This window comes from Ovis aries, chromosome 17 (assembly GCF_016772045.2).
Source record: "Ovis aries strain OAR_USU_Benz2616 breed Rambouillet chromosome 17, ARS-UI_Ramb_v3.0, whole genome shotgun sequence".
Lineage (NCBI taxonomy): Eukaryota > Metazoa > Chordata > Mammalia > Artiodactyla > Bovidae > Ovis > Ovis aries.
In genome coordinates, this window is record NC_056070.1 from 44,106,208 (window position 1) to 44,133,668 (window position 27,461).

Consider the following 27,461-nt stretch of genomic DNA (forward strand, 5'->3'; position numbering starts at 1 on the left):
AGTCGTGTCCGACTCTTAGCGACCCCACGGACCGCAGCCTACCAGGCTCCTCTGTCCATGGGATTTTCCAGGCAAGAGTACTGGAGTGGGTTGCCATTGTATTCTCCATTGGTTGTTGTAGGTAGGTACAGTTCATCACTTCATGGGAAATAGATGGGGAAACACTAGAAACAGTGTCAGACTTTATTTTGGGGGGCTCGAAAAATCACTGCAGATGGTGACTGCAGCCATGAAATTAAAAGATGCTTACTCCTTGGAAGGAAAGTTATGACCAACCTAGATAGCATATTCAAAAGCAGAAACATTACTTTGCCGACTAAGGTCCGCCTAGTCAAGGCTATGGTTTTTCCTGTGGTCATGTATGGATGTGAGAGTTGGACTGTGAAGAAGGCTGAGCGCCGAAGAATTGATGCTTTTGAACTGTGGTGTTGGAGAAGACTCTTGAGAGTCCCTTGGACTGCAAGGAGATCCAACCAGTCCATTCTGAAGGAGATCAGCCCTGGGATTTCTTTGGAAGGAATGATGCTAAAGCGGAAGCTCCAGTACTTTGGCCACCTCATGCAAAGAGTTGACTCATTGGAAAAGACTCTGATGCTGGGAGGGATTGGGGGCAGGAGAAGGGGACGACAGATGGCTGGATGGCATCACTGACTCGATGGACGTGAGTCTGAGTGAACTCCGGGAGTTGGTGTTGGACAGGGAGGCCTGGCGTGCTGCAATTCATGGGGTCGCAAAGAGTTGGACACGACTGAGCGACTGAACTGAACTGAACTGAACTGAATCTTCAGTTCCAGGGTACATTTGTTCCCATTTCTTTGAGGCCAGTTCTCAGCACTGTGGCAACAGGATCCATTATGTTATGGGTACAGTCTGGTCATAACTTAGTTAACTTCTTCACCCTGGTGTTTTTGGTATCTATAAGACTGCTCTCAAGATGTGACTCAGAATATTATCTATAGCCCTTGAGAAAGAACTGAAGGTCCCTGACTATGCTTAATGACTATATTATTTGATCTCCTTTGACTGTTTTCCTTTGTTTCTGCATTTCTCATTTCTCCAATTAAACTTATTCTTTGACTAAAGTTTTCTGCAGACAAAAGGCAGGCAGAGGACATGGCGGGTAAGGACCATGGGGTCCTGTTCCATTTCAAAACCACAGAAAGAGAATGAAAGATCAGGAAAGCTGAGACTGAGAAGAAATTGTTATGAAAAAGATAATTTTTTTAATGGAGAAATAATTTTTCTAGGCATATTCCATATAAATCAACCAACAAATTCAATATCTAAAATAATGTTTCCAAGATTGGGAATAAAATAAATAGGAGTACTTTTTTACACAAAGCTTAGAACTTAAGTAGAAAAAAATTAATAAATAAAGATATGCAAAGAGGAAACAAAGAATGACATGCTATAAAGACCATAAGAATAATTTACATGGTTCAGATTACAAATCCTATCGCAGTTCATAAATATGGTGAGATCAAAATTCACTGGGATAGACAAGAATGACTTTGGAGGCATTGCAATATGACTTGAGCATTGAAAATGTGACACAGTGCTTCCTCATGCTGTGACTGTCCCAGGCTGAATTCATGTATCAGGGGAGTCAGTAATTCCAGAAATACAGGACTTAAGAAATTTTATTTTTGCCTTCCTTACATCCATTCCCTTTCTTCTGATAATTTATCTCAATTTCTCTTTAAGAGACAAGGTTTCTCCTGTGCTTGATCTATGTGGTTTCAGTGGAGCTCCAGACAATGAAGTATTGGTTTTATACAATAAGCCAAGGTTATGAAAGCAGTGTCAGGTTTCCTCTGCTACTTCATGAGGAAAGCTTGACTGAAAATGAGGCCAACCGGAAAGAATGGAGAAAGGGAGAAAGTAGTGTAATGCTGATTGAAGTTTTGAGTCAAGTCATTCCTGAAGCCTACTGCCTGTTCCTTTCAGTTATTATAGAAAAGCTATACATTTATTTTATAATTTACACATTTATACATTATACAATACATGTTATATATATTTATGATATCTTCCCAGGTGATGAGGGGGAAAGTACATTTATATACATTACACATACATTTATATATTATATATATACATTTATATATGAGAGCTAATACATTTTCTCTATTAGTTTAAGCTAATCTGAGCTATATTTCTGGCATTTGCATCCAAACGAATCTTAAATAAAAATTTAAATGCATTAATTAAGCATGGTTTTTCTGTTCTCACAGAGACAGCAGTGAGTGGTGGCTTGAACCAGAATCTTAGTTCCCTGCCCAAGAAATGAACCTGGGGTAGCTGGGGTGAAAACCAGGAATTCTAACCACCAGAGACTAGAAGCTAGATTTGAAGCTTCTCTGGCTCTTGTCCCTGTTAAAAACAAGTGTTTCAGGGAGACAAAAACTTGAAAACAGTCACAAAGTTTGTTATTAGGGACACAGCATAATATGTGAGAGAGCACACAGAGAAGCATTTTATTTATTTAAGACAAAAACAGGGCAGAAATATGCACCCAGAGAAGAGGGTGGGCATCCTCCTTAACAAGGAGTGTGCCAGACAGGTGATCGCTTATCCAAGGGTAGTTCTTCTGGATCTTTGTTTTTCTCTGGCCAATTATCTCACTTCCTTCTCCCCATCTGACCTGGACCAGGGCTTTCCCCAATATACATGTGCATCTTTTAGCCTACTATGGGATAGCACCCCCTTCCTTTTTGACCCCAGAGGAGCCTTTCTGCGCATGCGCGGTCAGGGCAGGTCTCCTTGATCTCAAAAGTGATAGACGTGGTCGTCTTATCTATTTACTTCAGCAGAGTTCGGCTCCTACCTTAAACGGTTTCCTTTTTAGTGTCAAGGAAAACAAAACTCCAATTTACTCAGCTTGACAAATTCCAGCTGCTCAGCCCTGTAGCCCATCTACCTTCTACTTCATTTCCAGCATCAATTCCCATGCCAATTAAAACAAACAAACGACAGCAAAAGCCTAAGCTAAATCGCTGGAAAATATAGAAACAATTAGGTATGCATGTATTCATTGTTGTAGCTTTACTTCCTTTTTGCATGCAGTTGCCCCAATCACTATCCCTAATCTTCTATGAACAGAATGGTTATCTCTGTGTTGTAGTCTATCATACCTTACACACTCTAATGTCCTCCTTAGTTTCCTCTTTGCTATACACTGTCATTAATTATTCTTACAGCTGTCTATTTCTGTCACACACTTTCCCAAGACTTCCTGCCATTTCATTATAAACCAATATCAATCCTAGACCCTCTTCCCTAAAAATAGTTCTGCACTGTTTTAAGGCAGTAGCAGTTTTAGATCATAACAAAAGTTTCAGAATTATGAATAAGGGGAATTAATTCAATTCCCCTTAGAATTAGACTAAGGTCTAATATGGTAAGATCTCAAAAGACAGTAGTATTAGGGATTATTCATTTAAATTTACTTAAATGACATGACAGTTCAAATGGGAGAACAGCCTAAGAAAGCTCTTAAGTGCTGTTTCCTTCCATCAGAGAACAGGGCATAGAGCATGTTAGGGATTTGTTAAGAATACAATTTGCTTGGGAATTTTATGAGATCATAATAGCAACTGATCATATAAGCATCTGAATGCAGAGTTCCAAAGAATAGCAAGAAGAGATAAGAAAGCCTTCTTCAGCAATCAATGCAAAAAAAAAAAAAAAGAGGAAAAGAACAGAATGGGAAAGACTAGAGATCTCTTCAAGAAAATTAGAGCTACCAAGGGAACATTTCATGCAAAGATGGGCTCGATAAAGGACAGGAATGTATGGACCTAACAGAAGCAGAAGATATTAAGAAGAGGTGGCAAGAATACACAGAAGAACTGTACAAAAAAGATCTTCAGGACCCGGATAATCACGATGGTGTGATCACTCATCTAGAGCCAGACATCCTGGAATGTGAAGTTAAGGTGGGCCTTAGAAAGCATCACTCCAAACAAAGCTAGTGGAGGTGATGGAATTCCAGTTGAGCTATTTTAAATCCTGAAAGATGATGCTGTGAAAGTGCTGCACTCAATATGCCAGCAAATTTGGAAAATTCAGCAGTGGCCACAAGACTGGAAAAGGTCAGTTTTCATTCCAATCCCAAAGAAAGGGAATGCCAAAGAATGCTCAAACGCCTGGTGTGCTGCGACTCATGGGGTCGCAAAAAGTCGGACACGACTGAGCGACTGAACTGAAGTGAATAGCGACTGAGCAGTTCTGGGTTCAGATAGAAAGGGAAGATTAAATTGGAGGTAAGTGGAATAAAAGAAAGAGCTCAGGATTTGGATTTCTAGTGATGTAGACTTTTACAGTATGTTGCATTTTCACTTCTAAAAAAAGTATTTAGTATTAGTATTAGTATTAGTATTAGTATTTAGTATTAGTATTTAGTATTAGTATTCTAAAGTATTTTCTAATTTTCCTGTGATTTTTTTGAGTTAGCAATTACTTGAAACTGTTTTTTAATTTCCAAAAACTTGGGGACTTCCTACATTTTTCTAGGGTTTATTTCTAATTTAGTTCTACCATTGTCAGAAAATATACTTTTTATGGGTGCAGTCCTTTCAAATGTATTGAGATTTATTTTGTGGTCCAACATAGGCCCTATCTTGGAGAATGCCCCATGTGCATGTAAAATTTATGTATATTTAATATCTTTAGTTACAGTGTTCTATATATGTCAGTTACTTTGACTGGATTCACAGGATTATTTCACTTTTTTTCTGTCCTTGCTAATTTTGGATAATTTTTTTTCTCTTTAGTATTTCCTCTGCTTTGCCTTTTTTATGTTTACCTTGTTTGGGGTTTTTTTAATACATATTTATTTATTTAGGCTGCTCTGGGTTTTCATTGTTGTGTGGGGCTTTCTCTTGTTGTGGTTCACAGGGTTCTCATTACAGTAGCTTCTCTTGTTGCAGAGCACGGGCTGTAGGTGCCTGGGCTTCAGTAGTTTCCCCAAATGGTGGCAGGAGTTGCCGCTCACCTAGTTCTGGCGCCTGGGCTTAGTTGCCCCCAGGCATGTGGGATCTTCCTGAAACCAGGGATCTAACCCATCTCCCCTGCATTGCAAGGCAGATTCTTAACTACTGGACCACTAGGGAAGCCCTAGGCTTACTTTGTTCTTTAGCTGTTTAAGAATTCAATTCTTACTGTTTTGTTTTCACTGTTATAACTACTATAATTACTTATGCTATGCTATGCTTAGTCGCTCAGTCGTGTCCAGCTCTTTGCTATCCTATGGACCATAATCTACCAGACTCCTCTGGCCATGGGATTCTCTAGGCAAGAACACTGGAGTGGATTGCCATTTCCTACTCCATATAATTACTTAAGATTATGAAATTTCCTGTCATCATTGCTCTTAGTTTCTCCCACAAATTAATGCATAGTGTTGTCTACAGTTTTGTATTTCCCTATTTCACTTGCTGTCAGTTGAAGATAAGACTTTTTTAAAACAATTTTTTTCCAGACAGAAAGACCTTTTTAAATTATGCTTTTAATTTATAGTTAAATATTGCCTACCATATCAGTAAACAAAGGATGTTGCAGCCTTCAAGCCATCACATTACAGCCACCTGTGAGCCTGGAGGGGGTCTCAGGATGAGAAAACACAGAATACTGGCCCCAGATAGCTGAGGTGCATATTAAAGGAATGGTTTCAGTGAGCTCAGACTCTTGTATCTTCCCATAGATAGGAAAGCAGTAAATCCCTTAACTTGAGCTATCTAGTTTTCTTTAATCAATAATCTTTTGATGTTCCAACGACTAGATCTTTGTTGCAAAAATTCCTACCTATCCTGATTTCCCCCTTGCCTCTTCAGAGCAGTCCCCTCTCAGAGTTATCTGAGCTGCTGTGTCCCAGGCTTAAGTCCTCAGTTTTGTCCACAGAATAAAACAGAACACTCAACTTTCAGGTTGTGCATTTTTTTTCCAGTTGGCTATTGTTTGCTCTGTCTTGGACAACCGCACGTTTGTGTGTACTGATGTCCTTCTACTTCTCATCTACTATACTTTCTCCTCTATAAAGCTGGTAACTATTATCTCGTGCACTGATATTCAGTACAGCTTTATACCTGTGCACTGCGCCTCATAGTCTCACACGGTGTGTGTTCTCTGCTGTGCCTTCCTCTACGAACTCTACCCGGTTTGGCCTCAAAACCCAACACCGGCCACTGCCCAGACGTTGGCTCTTCTCTGAGCAGCTGAGGAAATGACCGATACCGACTCTCTTAGAGCCCGCCCGCCTTTCCCATGAGGCCTCGCCCGTCTATCGAGGCCCTCTACCTCCACAGAGGATTCTGGGAGATGTAGTTTTCTGCCTGCCGCTGGTCGTCACGTGACGTACTTCCGCCTGCGCCGCCCTGCGGCGTAAAGGAGTACGCGCCTAACAGGCTGTATCCCGCAGGGTTTCTGTGCTCAGGGGCGGGGCGGGGGCGTTCTGTTTCAGAGACTGAGGAGCTAGCTGAGACGAGAAGTTACCCTGGCCCAGAACATCCTGTGCAAACCAGGATCTTGACCAACTGAACCCCCACGGTCGATCCTGGCGTAGAGGCAGCCAGCCCGGCCTCGGTCCCTCCCGCATCAGGGCTGCGGAGCGGTACAAACTCGTTGTCCAAGTTCCCTCTGCCCGGGCCAGGAGGCCGCTTCCCTAAGAGGGACTCAGCCCCGGAGGGGCAGGTGCCTGGTGCTCGCGGACCCCCTCTTGGTGGGCAGGGTGGGACCAGCAGGGATATCCTCAGAGTTCGGTTCTCTCCGCAACCTGCACGAAACAGCCTGGGATGGCCACCAGGTTCCCGACAGCTTCGTGTTCGGTAAGTAGGGACTTTCTCACTTAAGAAAGCTGACTCGGCCGTGAGGGCGGACCTCTTTATCCCTTCACGGTCACACCAGGGCCTGAACTCACCTATTCCCCGCCATCCCCCTGAGTCTCCAGAAACGTTCCTTGTCTTCTGGCACTTGGTGTCCGGTGCCCTGTCCGTGGGCAGTTACTCTGCTTTGTTGTCTACAGCGGACCCTGAATTCCGAGGGCAGTGAGGGCCCTTGTGAAGGAAATGATCCTCTATCGTTTCAGGTTTTCCACAAACAAGTATAGAGTTGTTTTCGCGTCCAGATTTTCAGGGCATCAGCAGGGAAATTATCTCCTTTTTGTTCACTAGCTTGTTCAGATGCTTGTATACTGAGCACCCTCGTGAGCTGGATCCAGAGATTGATGCTGGCAGTGCAAAGAAATCACGTACGTTTCTTGTTTTAGAGGAGCTGTGGTCTGGCGCACAGAGTCGTTGGGCAGGATGGCGGGGAAGGAGTTTAAGGATTCAAAGCGGGAAGGAGCAGTGTTGTGAGAGGAGAGAGCCAGTGGACCCTCTGGACCGTGCAGGTGGTTCGAGAACTGAACCAGAGGGAGACTTAACAGCGAATGCTGAACTCCTGAGCTGTTGGTACACCGGTGATGTGTCCGGTCTTGAGAACACTGTTGGAAGAAGTATCCAGGGACAGAGTGTATGTAGCTTTTTTTTTTTTCTTTCCTTCTTTTAAGATTTACTTATCTTTTCCTGTGGCTGGGGGAGGTGGTGGCGGGGGTAGGTCTTCCTTGCTGCTCCGGCTTTCTCTAGTTGCAGAGTCTGGGCTTCTCATTGCGGTGACTTCTCTTGTGCACAGGCTCTGGGGCAAGCGGGCTTTAGTAGTTGCAACATGAGGGCTTAGTAGGTATGGTCCCTGGTCTCTAGAGCAGGAGCTCACTAGTTGAGGTGCAAGGGATTACTTGCTCCGAGGCATGTGGGATCTTCCTGGACCAGGGGTCAAACCCATGTCCACTACAGTGGCAGGTGGGTTCTTTACCACTAGACCTCAGAGTGTAGCTTTGTAGGTATTAAATATGTGGTGCCTACAGTTGAGTCTGTAATTCAGGTGGGAGTTTTCCACTAACATACCAATTAAAGACACCTATGTTAGTGCCTTTAACTATAGGAATTACAGGTATAGGAGTAGAGCCCCCAAAAGGACCAAATAGAGGCCTCAGGACAATGACAAGGGCTGCATTAAAGAGGGGCTGGGGTGCAGGAGAGGTGAGAGAACATTTGGAGAGTGGTTTTTCCCCTACAAACTTGAGAAAAGAGAACTTCTTAGAAGCTTGAAAGTATTTCATAAAGCCAAAAGGTGCTTCTTGGATTTCAGAATTTATAGGTCTAAAGCACTCTTTTCCAGAGCAAACAGAATGCCGGGTGTGCTACAGATATTCACCTCCTAAGAGGTAAAGGGATTGCATTAGGCTGAGGACAGCAGGATGTAAAGAAGAGACTAGTAATAGTATAGATGTTGTTCAGTCACTCAGTCATGTCTGGCTCTTTGCAGCTCCATGAATTACAGCACACCAAGCTTCTCTGTCCTTCACTATCTCCCAGAGTTTGCTCAAATTCATGTCCATGGAGTCCGTGATGCCATCCAACCATCTCATCCTCTGTCACCCCCTTCTCCTACCCTCAGTCTTTCCCAGAATCAGGGTCTTTTCCAGTGAGTCGGCTTTTCACATCAGGTGGCCAAAGTATTGGAGCTTCAGCTTCCGCATCAGTCTTTCCAGTGAATGTGCAGGGTTGATTTCCTTTAGGAGTGTAGGTGGCACTAATGGTAAAGAACCTGAGTGCCAGTGCAAGAAACAAAAGAGGTGCAGGTTCGATCCCTGGGTCTGGAGGATCCCCTGGAAAAGGAAATGGCAACCCTCTCCCGTATTCTTGGCTTGGAAAATCCATGACAGGAGCCTGGTGGGCCAGAGTCCACGGGGTCAAAATGAGTCAGACATGACTGAAGCGACGTAGCATGTGGACAGCAGGATGTAAAGAAGCAATTAGTAATAGTATAGTAATAGTATTTTTTTAGGGTTTTGGTGTCAAGGGGAAAGGATTTCATTAAGGTGGCCTGAGGGATACAATTAACCTCAAAAATCAATGAACTTTTTGTCTTTAAACAATAATTATACAGAAAGTACAATGAGAGAATGTATTTCCGATAGCAATTAAGAAATATAAAATAAATGAACATTATAAGTGTACTGCTGCTGCTGCTGCTGCTAAGTCACTTCAGTCATGTCCGACTCTGTGCGACCCCATAGACAGCAGCCCACCAGACTCCACCGTCCTTGGGATTCTCCAGGCAAGAACACTGGAGTGGGTTGCCATTTCCTTCTCCAATGCATGAAAGTGAAAAGTGAAAGTGAAGTCGCTCGGTCGTGTCCGACTCCTAGCGACCCCATGGACTGCTGCCTACCAGGCTCCTCCGTCCATGGGATTTGCCAGGCAAGAGTACTGGAGCGGGTTGCCATTGCCTTCTCGGTTATAAGTGTACAGGACCTATTAATAAAGAAGACTTTACAACTTTTGAATAACACTAATAGACACCACTCTTGGCCTAGGCACTTTGTGTGTGTGACGTCATTAAAGTCTCAGGGCCCTGTGAGACAAGTATGTCCCCAATGTATAGCTGAGGAAACTGGGGAGGCGGCCCACAGTTCCAAACTAGTAAGGGAAACAAGGAGACAAGGATGGCAGAGCTAAGATTCAGACCCAAGCAGAATGTCTTCAGAGTCTGTGCTCTTATTGCCCTTAGGACCTAAGAGACTTTGACAAATGTAAACTGTATTTCCTTATTTTTGAGTGCATGTTTGCTAACAAACATTAATTGACTATTATGCCAGGTAATTTTCTAGGGTGTGTGAACAAGATTAACAGGGCCCATAACCCCATGGAGGGTGTGGGAGATGGTAAAACATATCACAGGAACATCATGAGCAAAACTGTGGGTGTTTGTGCACATGAGAGTGGCTGGGGGGCTACTTGTCTTGGGGCAGCATTTAAGCAGAATCTGAATGACAACTTGATGATCATGGGCAGATGAAGGCACAGAACATGACACATTCCAGGCTTTGGAGGCAGCTAATTTGGTGGCCTTGCCATGGAACCAGCAGATGCATTGTGAAGTGGAAAGAAGGCATATGGCCAAATAGGGAGCATGTGAGAGCAGGGCTAGCTTGTGAAGGGCCCTTTAAGTATGCGAACGATCATCTGGAGAGCCCAAGGAGTTTATTGTATTTTATGTTTTATTTTTAAATTATTTCAAAACTAGAGAAGTAGCAAAAATAGAATAAAATAACCTCCTCTATTGTATTAAAAAAAAAAACAAAAAACCATCCTTCACCCAGATTGCCCCATTGTTATTTTGCCAAGTTAGCTCTGTTATTCTTTCTTTACTTGTGTGTGTGTGTGTGTATGTGAATTGGTATAAAAAGAACCACAGAGACTGAAGTTCAATGTTACTTTCTACCAGAGCCTGTTTCCCCTTTGCTTTGTTGTGCAGATGGGGAGTGACTGATCATTCCATCTAAACAGGCAGCAAGCTGGTTTGGGACTGGATTGCTGCTTTAGTTAAACTTGGATCACCTTGTTTTCAAGGGGTGTGCTGATCGCAGGCTCCTTCCTTTGTGTCCTTGGTGCCTTGAAACCATGGGAGAATCAGTCTGCCTTTCCTGCCCAGTTCCTGCACTGACCACACTCAGCAAACACTCGGTGGGAAGAGCCTGCTGTCCAGGGTGGGCACCGAAGGCTCTACTGGTTTCTCTTTCTCTTGGTGTCATCCTCTGTCTCAGCTGAGCCCACCTTGCCTGTTCTCAGGCTGGACAAATGCCCTCAGCGAAGTAAACAGCCAAAGCACTCTTAGCTTATCTGGGAAGAGCTCTCCCCTCTTTGGAATTTGGCTCATTTAGTTCTCCTTCATTCCATGGGTCTCGATGTTCATGGATTGTGATTTACCATTAATTTTCCAGTTGTAGCAGCTGTAGTCCAAATGTATGATTTTATTTGTCGTGAATGAGTATTAGAAAATACCATTAGATGAAATAAAATGTAATATCTTTGCATTTTGATAACACATTGAAATTATAAATTAATTTGTTGAGAATATATTTATACTATATTGAATCTATATATCATAAATGTTACTCAATTACTCAGGTCCTTCGGTTTCTTTTTTAAAAAAATATGAATATATTTGAAATGTAGTTGATACATGATATTATGGTATTTTCAGATTTACTACATAGTGATTTGATATTTGCATACATTATGAAATGATCTCTACCCCAAGTCTAGTAATCTGACCCCATACAATATTATTAACCATATTCCTTATGCTGAATCCCCGTGGCTAATTTGTTCCATAACTAGAGATTTGTACCTCTTAATCCCCTTCACCCGTTTCACCATCCTTCCACCTCTGGTGACCAGCTTTTTGGTATCTGTATTTATGTGTCTATTTTTGTTCTGTTTATTTGTTCATTTAATCTTTTAGATTCCACATGTAAAGTCATATGGTATTTGTATTTCTGTCTGATTTATTTCACTTAGCATAATACCCTCTAGTTCTATCCATGTTGTTACAGATGGCAAGATTGTGAGTTTTCTTTTAATGGATGAGTAATATTCTAGTGTGTGTGTGTGTGTGTGTGTGTGTGTTGTATGTTTATCCATTCATCTGTCAGTAGACACATTGCTTCCTGTATCTGGGCTATTGTGTTTTCTTTTTTTATTTTTTAATTGAAGGATAATTGCTTTAAGGAATTTTGTTTTTTGCTGTCAAACCTCAACATGAGTCAAACCCCTCCCTCTTGAACCGCCCTCCCATTTCCCTCCCCATCCCACTGTTCTAGGTTGATACAGAGCCACTGTTTGAGTTTCCTGAGACATATAGCAAATTCCTGTTGGCTATCTATTTTATATATGGTGATGTAAGTTTCCATGTTACTCTCTCCATACACACCCTCTCCTTCCCTTTCCCCATGTCCATAAGTCTGTTTTCTATGTATGTTTCTCCATTGCTGCCCTGCAAATAAACTCTTCAGTACCATCTTTCTAGATTCCATATTAGTATATGATATTTATCTTTCTCTTTCTGACTTACTTCACTCTGTATAATAGGCTGTACATTCCTCCACCTCATTAGAACTAATTCAAATGCATTCCTTTTTATGGCCAAGTAATATTCCATTGTGTATTTGTACCACAACTTCATCCATTCATCTTTCGATGGACATCTAAGTTGCTTCCATGTTCTAGCTATTATAAATAGTGCTGCAATGAACAATGGGATACAAGTATCCTTTTTAATTTTGGTTTCCTCAGGGTATATGCCTAGGAGTGGGATTGCTGGGTCATATGGTGGTTTTATTCCTAGTTTTCTGAGAAATCTCCATACCATCTTCCATAATGGCTGTATCAATTTACATTACCACCAACAGTGCAGAAGGGTTCCCTTTACCCCACACCCTCTCCAGCATTTGTTGTTTGTAGACTTTTTAACGAGGGCCATTCTGACCAGAGTGAGGTGATATCTCATTGTAGTTTTGATTTGCATTTCTCTGATAATGAGTGATGTTGAGCATCTTTTCATGTGTTTGTTAAGCATCTGTATATCTTTTTTGGAGAAATGTCTGTTTTCCCTACTTTTTGACTGAGTTTGTTTTTCTGGCATTGAGTTGTATGAGCTGCTTATGTATTTTGGAAATTAATCCTTTGTCAGTTGTTTCATTTGTTATTATTGTCTCTCATTCTGAGGGTTGCCTTTTCACCTTGCTTAGAGTTTCCTTTGCTGTGCAAAAGCTTTTAAGTTTAATCAGGTCCCACTTGTTTACTTTTGTTTTTATTTCCATTACTCTAAGAGGCAGGTCATAGAAGATCTTGCCTTGATTTATGTCATCAAGTGTTCTGCCTATGTTTTCCTCTAAGAGTTTTATATTTTCTGGTCTTACATTTAGGTCTTTAATCCATTTTTGAGTTTATCTTTGTGTATGGTGTTAGGAAGTATTCTAATTTCATTTTTTTACATGTAGCTGTCCAGTTTTCCCAGAACCATTTATTGAAGAGGCTGTCTTTGCCCCATTGTATATTCTTGCCTCCTTTGTCAAAAATAAGGTACCCATAGGTGCATGGGTTTATTTCTGGGCTTTCTATCTTGTTCCATTGGTCTGTATTTTTTTCTTTTGTGCCAGTACCATACTGTCTTAATGACTGTACCTTTGTACTATAATGTGGAGTCAGGAAGCTTGATTCCTCCACCTCCATTCTTCTTTCTCAAGACTGCTTTGACTGTTCGGGGTCTTTTGTATTTCCATATGAATTGTGACATTTTTATTCTAGTTCTGTGAAAAATACCGTTGTTGATTTGAGAGAAACCTCATTGAATCTGTAGGTTGCATTTGGTAGTATGGTCATTTTCACAATATTGATTCTTCCTACCCAGAATATATCTCCATCTGTTTTCTGTTCATGTCATCTTTGATTTCTTTCATTAGTGTCTTATAATTTTCTGTGTACAGTTCTTTTGTCTCCTTAGGTAAGTTTATTCTTAGATATTTAATTCTTTTTGTTGCAATGGTGAATGGGATTGAGTCCTTAATTTCTCTTTCTGATTTTTCATTGTTAGTATATAGGAATGCAAGTGATTTCTGTGTGTTGATTTTGTATCCTGCAACTTTGCTAAGTTCACTGATTAGCTCTAATAATTTTCTGATAGTCTCTTTCAGGTTTTCTATGTACAGTATCATGTCATCTGCAAACAGTGAAAGCTTTACTTCTTTTCCAATCTGGATTCCTTTTTTTTCTTTTTCTTCTTTGACTGCTGTAGCTAGGACTTCCAAAACTATGTTGAATAATAGCAGTGAAAGTGGACACCCCTGTCTTGCTCCTGATCTTAGGGTGAATGCTTTCAGTTTTTCACCATTGAAAATAATGGTTGCTGTGAGCTTATCATATTTGGACTTTACTATGTTGAGGTAGGTTCTTTCTATGCCCATTTTTTGAAGAGTTTTAATCATCAATGGGTGCTGAATTTTGTCAAAGGCTTTTTTTTACATCTATTGAGATTATTGTATGGTTTTTATCCTTCAATTTGTTAATATGGTGTATCACATTGATTGGTTTGCATGTATTGAAGAATCCTTGCATCCCTGGAATAAACCCAGCTTGATCATGGTGTGTGAGCTTTTTAATGTGTTGTTGGATTCTGTTTGCCAAAATTTTGTTGAGGATTTTTCATCTGTGTTCATCAGTGATATTGGCCTATAGTTTTCTTTTTTTGTGTTGTCTTTGGTTTTGGTATCAGGGTGATGGCCTTGTTGAATGAGTTTGGAAGTGTTCCTTCCTCTGCAATTTTTTCCAAGAGTTTTAGAAGGATTGGCATTAGCTCTACTCTAAATGTTTAATAGAATTCTCCTTTGAAGCCATCTGGTCCTGGGCTTTTGTTTTTGGGGAGGTTTTTTATTACAGTTTCAATTTCAGTGCTTGTAATTGAGTTGTTCATAATTTCTGTTTCTTCCTGGTTCAGTCTTGGAAGATTGGACATTTCTAAGAATCTGTCCATTTCTTCCAGGTTATCCATTTTATTGCCATATAGTTGTTCATAATAGTCTCTTATAATCCTTTGTATTTTTCCATTGTCTATTTTAACCTCTCCTTTTTCATTTCTAATTTTGTTGATTTGATTCTTCTCTCTTTTTTTCTTGATGAGTCTGGCTAAGGGTTTGTCAATTTTGTTTATCTTCTCAAAGAACCAGCTTTTAGTTATATTAATCTTTACTATTGTTTCTTTCATTTCTTTTTCGTTTATTTCTGCTTGGATCTTAATGATTTCTTTCCTTCTACTAATTTTGGTGGGTTTTTTGTTCTTTTTTTCAGTTGTTTTAGATATAAAGTTAGCTTGTCTATTCGATGTTTTTCTTGTTTCTTAAGGTCAGATTGTATTGCTATAAACTTCCTTCTTAGAACTGCTTTTGCTGCATCCCATAGGTTTTGAGTTGTCACGTTTTCATTGTCATTTGTTTCTAGGAAGTTTTTTATTTGCTCTTTAATTTCTTCAGTAACCTGTTCATTACTTAGAAACATATTGTTTAATCTCCATGTGCCTGTGTTTTTTACAGTTTTTTCCTTGTAATGGATATCTAGTCTCATAGCATTGTGGCCAGAAAAGATGCTTGATATGATTTCAATTTTCTTAAATTTACTGAGGTTTGATTTGTGACCCAAGATGTGGTCTATCCTGGAGAATGTTCCATGTGCACTTGAAAAGAAGGTGTATTCTTCTGCATTTGGATGGAACATCCTGAAGATAATGAGATCCATCTCATCTAATGTATCATTTTAAGACTTGTGTTTCCTTATTGATTTTCTGTTTTGATGATCTGTCCATTGGTGTGAGTGGGGTGGTAAAGTCTCCTACTATTATTGTGTTACTGTCAATTTCTCCTTTTATGTCTGTTAGTGTTTGTCTTATGTATTGAGGTGCTCCTATGTTGGGTGCAAAGATATTTACAATTGTTATGTCTTCCTCTTGGATTGATCCCTTGATTATTATATAGTGACCTTCCTTATCTCTTGCAATCTTCTTCATTTTAAGGTCTACTTTGTCTGATATGAGGATTGCTACTCCAACTTTATTTTGTTTCCCATTTGCATGGAATATATTTTTCCATCCTCTCACTTTAAGTCTATATGTGTTTTGAGGTCTGAAGTGGGTTTCTTGTAGGCAGCATATATATATATATATATATATATATATATATATGTTTCGTTTTTGTATCCATTCAGCCAGTTTGTGTCTTTTGGTTGGAGCATTTAATCCATTCATGTTTAAAGTAATTACTGATGTATATGTTCCTACTGCCATTTTCTAATTATTTGGGGTTGATTTTGTAGATCTTTTTTCTTCTGTTGTATTTCTTGACTGTATAAGTCCATTTAACATTTGTTGTAAAGCTGGTTTGGTGGTCCTGAATTCTATTAACTTTTGCTTGTCTGAAAAGCTTTTGGTTTCTCCATCAATTTTGAATGAGATACTGCCAGGTAGAGTAATCTTGGTTGTAAATATTTCCCTTTCAGTACTTTAAATATATCCTGCCATTCCCTTCTGGCCTTCAGAGTTTCTGCTGATATGTCAGCTGTTAAATGTATGGGGTTTCCTTTCTATGTTACTTGTTGCTTTTCCCTTGCTGCTTTTAATATTCTTTTTGTGTGTTTAATCTGTGTTAGTTTGATTAGTATGTGTCTTGGCTTGTTTCTCTTTGGGTTTATTCTGTATGGGACTCTTTTCACCTCTTGAATTTGATTGACTATTTCCTTTTCCATTTTGGAGAAATTTTCAACTATAAATTTTTCAGAAAATTTCTCACACACTTTCTTTTTCTCTTCTTCTGGGAGCCCTATAATTCGAATGTTGGTGTGTTTGATATTGTCCCAGAGATCTCTGAGAATATCTTCATCTCTTTTCATTCTTTTTACTTTATTCTGCTCTTCAGAAGTTATTTCCACCATTTTATCTTCCAGCTCACTGATTCATTCTTCTGCTTCAGATATTCTGCTATTGATTCCTTCTAGAGTGTTTTTAATTTCAGTAATTGTGTTGTTTTTTCTCTATGTTTATTCTTTCATTCTTCTAGGTCTTTGTTAATTGTTTCTTAAATTTTCTCAATTCTGTTTTCAAGGGTTTTGATAATCTTTACTATCATTATTCCAAATTCTTTTTCAGGTAGTTTTCTTATTTCCTCTTCATTTATTTGGACTTCCATGTTTCTAGTTTGTTCCCTTATTTGTGTAGTGTTTCTCTGCCTTTTCATTGTTTTTTGTTTTTAACTTATTGTGTTTGAGGTCTCATTTTTCCAGGCTTCAGGGTTGAATTCTTTCTTCCTTTTGGTTTCTTCCCTCCTAAGGTTGTTCCAGTGGTTTGTGTAAGCTTTGCATAGAGTGAGATTTGTGCAGAAGACGAGTGAGGTGGTACTCCTGTCTGCTGATGATTGGGTTTGTATTTTTGTCTTGTTTGTTCAGATGAGGCATCCTGCACGGGGTGCTTCTGGTGTTTGGGTGATGCCAGGTCTTATATTCAAGTGGTTTCCTTTGTGTGAGTCCTCACTATTTGATACTCCCTAGAGTTAGGAGTTCTCTGGTAGTCTAGGATCTTGGAGTCAGTGCTCCCACTTCAATGGCTTAGGGTTTGATCTCTGACCAAGAATGAAGATTCCACAGGTGGTTTGTTATGGCATTAAGTGAGATTAAAACAAATACCCAAAAACAAGAAACCAAAGATGAACCCCAGACAAATGGCAGTTACAAAATCAGGCAAATAATAATTAAAATAATGGAATATAAAATGCACCTATACACCCATAAGCACAATCAAAACAGTCCAACAAAACTAAAGTACAGTAGATTGACCTAGTGAACAAAGGAAACCAAAAATGATATCTACCAGTTAAGAACAAAACTAACTAAACCACAAACTGGAAAATGAAACTAACGCAAGGTGCAAGTGGGATATAAAGCAATGAAACCAAAACTAACAAATATGAAAAGAGGAAAGAAAAGAAAGAATAGATATGTAAAGTTAAACAGAGGTAGATAAAGAAGATTTATATACATTAAAGATTAGCTGCAAGAGGAAAAGAACAACAGGGAAAGCAAACAGTGAGTAAATGTAGAAAAAAATAATAATAGGCTTAATTTTTTTTAATTAAAACTAAAAAAAGAGAGAAAAAAGAAAGAATAAAAGGAAAACTCCACAGAACTGCAAAAGGCTAGCATAGAGGTAGAGTTTTATAACAAGAATAAAAAATGTGATTGAAAAAAAAATCTCAAAAGCTTAATTAGATTTCATAGTGCTAATAAAATTGGCAGCTACAACAGAGGGAAAAGAGAAAGAAAAAATCCAAAAGGAACTACCAAACAAGTAAGAATATAAGAATAGTAAATATTTTTCTTGAGTCAGTGCTGTCAGCATTCTTTCCCTTCCTGGGAGTCACAGTCCACCTCACCCCACTAGGGTGCCTTCCAACACTGCGCTGGTTTCTGGACCTGATGTGGGGGGCAGCTCAGACTCTAATCTGGTCCTACTCCTCTGTGTTATTGTCTCCAATGTCCACAACTATCAGAACTAGTGTGTTTTCTTTTGTGGGAGCTCTCAATGTCCTTTTATATATTCCATAGATACAGAGTCTGCCTAGCTGATCATGTGGATTTGATCTGCAGCTGGTACAGCTGGTGGGAAGGTTTTGGTTCCTCTTCCTTAGCCACACTGCTCCTGGGTTTCGATTGTGGTTTTATTTCCACCTCTGCATGGGGGTTGTCCACTGGGCTTTGCTCCTGAGTCTGCCCTGGAGGACTTGGGTCTGCCCCAGTGAGGGCCAGGTGTGGAAGTAGTGCAGCTGCTTGAGTCACAGGGGTTCTGTAAGCATCAGGTACTCAGGGGGGTTGGCAGCTAGGGCAGAGGGAAATAATAGTGCTGTAGAAAGGGACTGCAACCAGTATTGGCCAATACATTCCATTATTCTTGCCTGGAGAACCTCACTGACAGAGAAGCCTGGCAGGCCACAGTCCACAGGGTCGTAAATAGTTGGACATGGCCGAAGCAACCTCACGTGCATAGACGCAAGACTTCTTTGCCTGTGGCAGCTCTGCCCCAGTGAGGGTTGAATGTAAAGGTGGTGCAGCTGCTTGGGTAGTGGGTACCCTGGTGGTGCCAAGTGTGCAGGGACACGGACTGCCTCAGCCACAGGAGTTATTGGCCCTATCAGAGTCTTTTTCAAGACCTTGATAGCTGGTGATCAGAAGGCCTTTTAGCTAGTCTCTCACCATAGCTCCACCTGTTCAGGCATTTACAGGGCTCCCTTGCCTGGGGTCCTTCTCTGTTGTTGGGCACATCAGGCACATAGAGGGGTCCCCCTGGCTGGGGTCCTACTCTGTAGTTTGGCACATCAGTCACTTAAAGGAGCACCCTGGGTGGGGTCCTACTCTGTAGTTCAGTGTGTCAGGCGCTTGATGGGTTCAGCTGCCAATGCTATCATGTAGGGAGAGAGAGGCTATGGTGATGGCTCCACCCCCTACACATGATTCAGCAGTATCGCCTTGCTTCCATGGCTGCCTGGCTTTCCTCCACAGGCATTTCCCACCACAATTTCCTCCCTCACATCCCCTCGGTCCATCTCTCTGCAGTTAACAGCAGCCCTCGCCCTTGGATTGCTCCACAATCCTATGCACCAGCTCCCAGCCACTGTGCCTTCACCTGTGTCCCTGTCCAGGGTACATATGGCTGTGGCAAGGACTGTCTGATTCTCATTCCATTGAAGCTGCCACAGATCAGCTATTTCACTCTCAGCCTTAAATGTTTCTCCTCTGACCCAGACAGTTGCCCCAATGTGGAGATCGGACCCCTGCTTCAGTTCCCCGACCCTCTGAGGGCAGGTCCAGTCCTAATAATACACCTGTTTCTCCCCCTAGTTCCTTCATCCTACGAAGTTTTGTGTGGTTCTCTCTATTCTTTTCCAGTGGTCAGGTACTGTCTGCTCTCAGCTGGTGTTCTGCAAGCACTGCTGTGTCTGACAGTGTATTCCTGATGTATCTGTGGAAAGAGATGTACTCTACATCTACCTACTCCTCCGCCATCTTGTTCCCTATTGTGTTTTCTTTTCCTCTACATTTATGTATTTTATCACATGTATTTTTGGTTATGTTTTTCTCTATTTTAAGTTTTATTCCTGAATACTTTATGTCAATTTGTGTTGTGGTTTTTCTTATTACATTTTCAAGTTGGTTGCTGTTGATGTATCAAATAGCCATTGCATGTTGATTTTGTTAAAAAATTGCTGCCCTGTTGATATGTCTTATTGATTTTCATGTTATGCCAGCTGTTTCTCTTAGGTTTTTTAGTCAGAAAATCAGATGTTTTTAGACAATGAGAGTAGTTTTTCCTCCTTGCTTAGTGTTTATCGCTGGTATTTTGTTTTGTCCCCACTGTACCAGGTCTTCTTGGACAGCACTGACTAGTAGAGTTGATATGAAAATTTCAACTTGTTTCTGAAAAACAATTTCAAATTGTCCCTGATTTTAGAGGGAACACTTCTAATGTTTCACACGAAGTATGATATTTTTTATAGGCTTAGGGAAATTACTTTTACCTGTAACGAATTGAATTCTGATTTTTGAAGGTGTTAAATTTAATCATAGTACTTTGTTTCTCTATTGAGATTATTGTTCTCCGTTAATGTACTAACGTTACTTATTTCTATGTTACAGTTTGGTTTTTTTTTTAAGTTTGGAGTGTCCTTTAATTTTTTGGAATAATTTCTTTCATAGACTATTGTTTATGCACGTATAGGATTCATTTTAATGTTTTTATCTAAATATTTGTTAGTATTTTTATCTAGGTTTTTAAAAAAATATTCATTTTACTTGACTGCACTGGCGCTCAGACAGTGTCATGTGTGGGAACTGTTCTCTGAAGCCCTGCACCACTGGGATCTAGTTTCCTGAACAGGAGTTGAACCAAGGCCCCCTGCATTGGGAGTGCAATCTTAACCGCTAGATCACCAGGGAAGTCCCCGTTAGGTTTTGGGGGTTTATTTTAGGATTTATTTATTCATTTATTTTTGGCTATGCTAGGTCTTCATTGCCACTCTTGGGCTTTCTCTAGTTGTTGTAATTGGGGGCTATTTTCTAGTTGCAGTGCTTGGGCTTCTCCCTGAGGTGGCTTCTCTTGTTGCAGAGCACAGGCTCTAGAGTGTGGGTTTGGTAGTTGTGGCTCATGGGCTTAGTTGCTCTATGGCATGTCAGTCTTCCCAGACCAGGGATTGAACTTGGGTCTACTGCATTGGCAGGCAGAGTCTTAACCACTGGACGCCTAAGGAAGCCCTAGGTATTTTTAACAAATGAAATTGTGTACATTGGGCTGTCTTGCCTTCTCTGTGAGATTATACAAATTTGTATAATGAGTTTACCATCATTTCCTGGCTCTACATCTAATGGGAGAAATTTTCTGTTTCTTGGATATTGATAAAACTTACTTTTATAGATAGTGTGGGGCTATTTACTTTATGGAGAGGGTATACTTCTGATTACTATTTCAGTGTATGTTATGATCATGAACTAATCAGTGTGGTCTTCCTAATTCTTTCTGGGAAATTTTTGGCTACTTTCATTTTCCTAGGAAAGTTTCTGTCTCTTCTAAGTTTTTGTATTTATTGGAACAAATTTATACATACAGTCAATTCTGCTGTCATGTTTGCTTTAAAAATGTAAATTTGTTTCAATATGTTAGGGAATGCTGTGAGCTTTCTGGTTTCAGGCAAGCCTCTTTTCACCATTTTATAATAAACTACAGTGCTTCTTACACAAACATCAGGTCTTTTATAAGGTACAGTGCCATATTCGTGGTGGTATTTATATATTTCTTAACCATTAAACATGTATAAAACTCTACTATTTTTATTAAGATTTTTTATTGACTTTTTTTCATATGTGGTGATAAAGGTGTTACACCCCAGCCCTGTTCTTCCCATAAGCCTGAGACTTTTCATAGTGGTGATTTTTTTTTTTTTTTTGTAAATACATATCACATTATAGCAGAACTGCCTTTGTATAGTGATCGCTTACAAATTTTAAAATCGCTTCTATATCCTAGAGTAATACACACAGTCTTGGTCATAATAGTTTTCTTTTCCTTATTTCTTGATTATGCTTGTCCAATTAAAAAATTTTAGTAGTTCTTTTGTATTTTATTTTTGTTCTTCTCAAGCTTAAAATAGTAAAAGGCTTAAAATAGGGCTCCTGGTTGACTGCTTCCTCCGCCCCTGTCCCAGCCCCAGCATAGACGTTTGTTTCGCTCTACAAGACTAAAACCTTCTTGAGGCCAGAATGGGTTTCACTCATCCTGAAATCTTCAGAACCCAAAAGGTTATGTGGTACATGGAGCCTCAATTATTAGTAGTATTTTTAATTCCCTCTCAAAAGAAGTGGTGGCCTGGGCATAGGAGGCAGACTGTGGAGGATAGTCTCCTTTCCTGGGTCCTCTACATCTTTCTCATGTCTCCAACTGTAATTGCAGCCTATTGAGTAATGTGTGTGTTGTTACAGGGGTTGTTGTCATTCACCGATATATCTATGGAGTTCAGCTGGGAAGAGTGGCAGCTGCTTGATTCTGTGCAGAAACACCTGTACCGGGATGTGACTCTGGAAAACTATAGTAACCTGGTGTCTGTAGGTAAGTACAGCTTCATGAGCCTGTACAAGCCCAGATCATGAGTCATAAGTCACCATTGCCTTTTCTTTTGTTGATCTACCCTGAAGCCTCTGGAGGTCACATGTTCTTAGCCCCTACTGAACCCTCAGCTCCTCACTGTCATCTTCCCCAAGTGCAAACAAGCTGCTTTCTTTCCTCCCTCCTGACCTCTTAGTTCTCAGCAGTCTGACTACATTCTCTGTGACTTTCCCTTAACAGGGTATCATGGTACCAAACCTGATTTAATCTTCAAGTTGGAGCAAGGAGAAGAGCCATGGATCATAAACTTGGAAGTTTCCCATCAGAGCTGTCCAGGTGGGTGAGCAGATACCATGAAGATGGGAGATGGGGAGTAAACTGTGCTGGCATTCAGGCAGTGTCATGTGTGGGAACTGTTCTCTAACCCCTTGTACCATTGGAGCAGCTCGGGATGAGCCCAAGAGTCCTCAGGTGAGGGCTGTCACTTTCCTCCCATGACTCCAAGAGGCTGGTGAGCTGTTCTCTGCACACTGCTCAAAGGTTGCTTTCTAGGTTAGTTTCCTTCCCTCGAGCACATTCCTAACTGTGGTCATAGGCCTTATTTTCCCTTTTGCCTCTGCAGTTAATTCCCTCAACTTTACCTGCAGTCTTTTCCTTCTCTCCTCTTGACCATCTTAGGAGGTTTCATTGCTTCCTTCACTCTTCTCACACTAGTCATTTGGAAATCACAACTCTTACCTTCTTGGGAACTTTTCTTTCTCTTTTTTTGCCACACCTCATGGCTTGCAGGATCTTAGTTCCTCAACCAGGGATAGAACCCATACCCCCTGCAGTGGAAACATGGAGTCTTAAGCACCAGACACTGGGGAAGTCCCTTGGGCACTTTTCTGAAAAGAATTCTGAAACCTAGCCTTAAGTGGTTTTTATCACCTTATGTTTATTTCCCTGACTCCTCTTTCTCTTCCCTTTCAAGTTGTCCAAGTTTGGACTTCTCCTCTGTATTGTAACTCTGGAAGGACTTACCATCTTGAAAACTGAAGCTTTTTCCTCCCAGTGTTGTAACAGCAGAGCTGCCAATCCCCTCCTCTCTTCTTCCTGCAATCTGGTTCCAGCTTTATATACTTTAGGACAGAGCTCTTGATCTCCCACTCTGCATTCTCAGTGGCAGAAATTGGAAGGCACTTCTGAAATTGCTTTTCCTCTTCAGTTTTCCCACCATTTTCTTCTTTGGGGAAGAAAATGTTTAGCAAGCAGTCCTGAGGAAACAGGACAGCTTCTGAAGTCCCCAGTACAGCAGTTACGTCCTAGGGTGACTAGGCTTGTGTCTGATGGGTGCTGTCAAGACCTTGCCCTGCTGTTGCTGCTTTCCTTTAACCTTGCCTTTCTGTCACTCATCATCACAGTGTTCAGGCTTCACAGATGGACTTTCCCATTCTCTCTACATCTCTTGTCCAGTCTTAAATGTGACCTTCTCCAGGGCTCTTTTGGCATCCCTTTTAATTTGCACATGTGCCCTAGAAGACCTCATCCTTCATGTCATTCAATACCTTGTATGTGCTGTTGATGCCTGCTTTTTACTGAGCACTGAACTTAGGTGTAACTGCCTACCTGCTTCTCTGTCTGAATATTTAATGAAGATCTCCAGTATAATAAGATCCAAAACAAAGTCCTCTGTCTTTCTCCAAACATGTCTCTCTCCCAGTGATTTCAGTCTCAAAGAGCAGTACCTCCTGCTTGTCAAGTCTCAAATCTAGGAGTTTCTCTTGCTTCTGTCTAAAATGTTTTTGCCTTAATTTTCTTATGGCTCAATCCCTGTTTTAATATCTCATTGTACCATCCTAAACGTTATACCTAGTTATTACGTGCCCTGTTAATTCACCATTTTAGTAAACTTCTGAAATGATAAAATTGGCATAAATAGTTGGCAATTATTTTATTAGTAAGTGCAGGCTAAATTTTTTTAACTTGTATTTAAAAAACAATTCTCATCACTGCTAATCAGCTACCCATTTCTGTAGAGGGATTTATTGTGGTTTATTTCACTTACCTTTGCCCCCACACTTGGTTATATGGTGTGTGTGTGCACTTGGCCATTATTTCTTTTCAACCAGTGTCAGAGGCCTGGACCAGAAGAAAAAGACTCATTAAATAGCAGTTCTAAAGCACTTTAATTCTATATCAGGTTTATTTATGATTTTTAAATTACAGTGTTGTTTTTTTTTTTCTTAGACGGTTGGGAAAAATGGCACCAGAAAAGTCATGATGAATTTGAAAGTGTTCAGAGAAGCCATGCTTGTAATGCATTTGGAAAACTTCATCTGAGCAAAACCCACATTTCTTCAAGACAAAGACTCCTTAAATATAAAACACATGGAAAAAGTTTGACACAAAACTTAGCTTCAGCCACAAGCTGTCTAAGAAAGAATACTGATCAATTTCATGGGTATAAAGAATCATGTTTTATTAAGCATCAAAGAACTCATAGTATAGAAAAAAACTGTGTATGTAATGAATGTGGGAAAGCTTTTCGTTGTAAATCACAGCTCATTGTACATCTCAGAATTCATACAGGAGAGAGACCATATGAGTGCACTAAATGTGAAAGAGCCTTTAGTGCCAAGTCAAACCTCAATGCTCATCAGAGAGTCCACACAGGAGAAAAGCCCTACTCCTGTATCGACTGTGGGAAAGTCTTCTCTTTCAGGTCACAACTCATCGTCCACCAGGAAATTCACACAGGAGGGAAACCTTATGGTTGCAGTGAATGTGGGAAAGCCTACAGCTGGAAATCACAACTGATATTACACCAGAGAAGCCATACAGGAGTGAAACCATATGAATGCAGTGAATGTGGGAAAGCCTTTAGTTTGAAGTCACCATTCGTTGTGCACCAGAGAACTCATACGGGAGTGAAACCCCATAAATGCAGTGAATGTGGGAAAGCCTTTAGGAGTAAGTCATACCTCCTTGTTCACATTAGGATGCACACAGGAGAAAAACCCTATCAATGCAGTGACTGTGGCAAAGCCTTCAATATGAAGACACAACTTGTTGTGCATCAGGGAATTCATACAGGAAATAATCCTTACCAATGCAGTGAATGTGGGAAAGCCTTTGGCAGGAAGGAACAGCTCACTGCACATCTGAGAGCTCATGCAGGAGAGAAACCTTACGGATGCAGTGAGTGTGGGAAGGCTTTCAGCAGCAAGTCATACCTCGTTATACACAGGCGAACACACACAGGAGAGAGACCCTATGAATGTAGTTTCTGTGAGAGAGCCTTTTGTGGGAAGTCACAGCTAATTATACATCAAAGAACTCACTCAACAGAGAAGCCCTATGAATGCAGCGAATGTGAAAAAGCCTATCCCCGGAAGGCATCACTTCAGATACACCAGAAAACTCATTCAGGAGAAAAACCATTTAAATGCAGTGAGTGTGGGAAAGCATTTACTCAGAAGTCATCTCTCAGTGAACACCAAAGAGTTCATACAGGAGAGAAACCATGGAAATGCTCTGAGTGTGGGAAATCCTTCTGTTGGAATTCAGGGCTTCGTATACATCGAAAAACTCACAAGTGAGAAATCAGAATAGATTTGGATGTACTCACAGAAGTTGATCCTCAAGAGAATTCAGATGATGATAGAAGCAGGATGTATAAGCAGGAATACCTAAAAATACATTCTAATAAAATTAGTCGTGGGGGAGGGACCAATCATATTTGGAATGAACATGCAAAAGCTTTCAGAAATAAGTCATGCAAATCTTTATACACAGGAGAATGATTGAAGGAGTAAAGAGCAGTAATGGTATCATATACAGTAGCATAATTATGAAGATTTAATTTGGGGAATGCATATTAAGTCCATATGAATTTAATAAATCAGGAAAGCACTTTTCCATAGAAGATGTGTTACAAGGGGAGTCATGTTCCAGATTTGATGCTGTTTTGGAGTGAAGAAAATCCTTCTTGGTGGAGGATGAAGTAGTTTTGTTTTGTTTTTTAGTATGTAACTAATAGGAAAATAGCAAAGAACATATTCTGAAGGTTCAGGGGCATGGAGTGTGACTTTCCTGAGTAATACTACATAGCATTTTTTAAAATTTTGGTATTTTATTTTTAAATGTAACTTGTTATATTTGATAATTTGTGGAATAACGTTCTCCAATATTCTTTATATTAAATGCTAAGTATCAGTATTGTCTCTTTATTTCTTAGCAATATAACTAAAATAATGTGAATTTTAATAAATGAAAGGATTTTATCTTAATCCAAATGATTTTACTTATTCAACAAGTGGGCCTGTCCATTATTACAGGGCTGCTTTCCAAGAGCACTCATGGTAGTGAAGATTGATTATATTTAGCAATTCAGTGTCTGCTTCCTATTGATTGATAAGACTAGCTTAGAATTCTCTGGAGAAATACTCCTCCTATGTTGTGCACATCCTTGTGGTGTATCTCTCAGGGTGTCCTTCCCACCAGCCATAGGTGAGCATTCTGCCACGGTTGAATCATGGTAACCTGTTTTCCAGAAGTTTGATTCTCTAATTCAGTCTCACATGAACCAGAAGGGAAATATCAGAATTCATTCTTGTCCCACAGTTTTACTAAGACCATCAATTAGTTCCTGCTATTTCAATTTCTCAGGATAACTTTGGATATTCTGAACCTAGTTTTCTGGTGTTCTGTGTGCTTCCTCATATTTGCAATAAAAACATTATTTTCTGCTAATGTTAAGAAGAATGAGTTCTATTTCTTGTAACTGAAAGGCTTTAATTGGTAAATAGTTTCACTGGAATAAACTGTTAGTAAACTGTTAAAGAAAAGTGGGGTGTGTGGTTTAGGTTTATTCCTAAGACAAGAATAAAATCTTTCAGATTCCTACTTATATTCCAAAGTGGATATTTTTAGCTCATAGTAGGAAATAGTGTTGTTGCTTATGTACACCAAGAACCTTGTGGACTCTGTTGGTAAGATTCTGGCAACACTCAGGAGCTATTGTCCTAGAAAACTTTTAAATTTATGAGGATATCTAGGACATCAGATGAAATGGCTAATTCTGGTTCCATCAGCTCTTAAACATAAGGCCAGACTTGATGGCCTGAATCTCATCTCAAGGCAGAGTGTTGTCAGCAGCTCTCTGATATTGTGGTAATAATTGCTTACTCAAGAGTTGTAGGGTTGAGATGATGGAAATCAAAGACACAGTTGCTGAAATACAGAGTCATCTACCTTAAGTGTGCACCAATCCCTTATGTAAAAATGTTAGAAAAAGTGTCTCTTGATAACTAATCATTTGAGTAGAGGATCCTGTGAAGAATCTGAGGACTCAACGTAGCAAACTCATGATACACTTTGTATGCTTGTCACTCGGGGATACAGCCTAGAAG

The 27,461-nt window shown here is 40.2% G+C and overlaps 1 protein-coding gene across 1 annotated transcript; it reads left to right on the forward strand.

Annotated features, from left to right (window-relative positions):
• The first annotated feature begins 6,381 nt into the window (after positions 1-6,381).
• On the forward strand, positions 6,382-26,808 carry ZNF26 (zinc finger protein 26). The gene is made up of 4 exons (XM_042234428.2): positions 6,382-6,824; positions 21,945-22,071; positions 22,309-22,404; positions 24,298-26,808. Exons 1-4 carry the CDS (start codon positions 6,792-6,794, stop codon positions 25,647-25,649), a joined length of 1,608 nt encoding a protein of 535 aa, XP_042090362.1. The 5' UTR covers positions 6,382-6,791; the 3' UTR covers positions 25,650-26,808.
• The last annotated feature ends 653 nt before the right edge of the window (positions 26,809-27,461 follow it).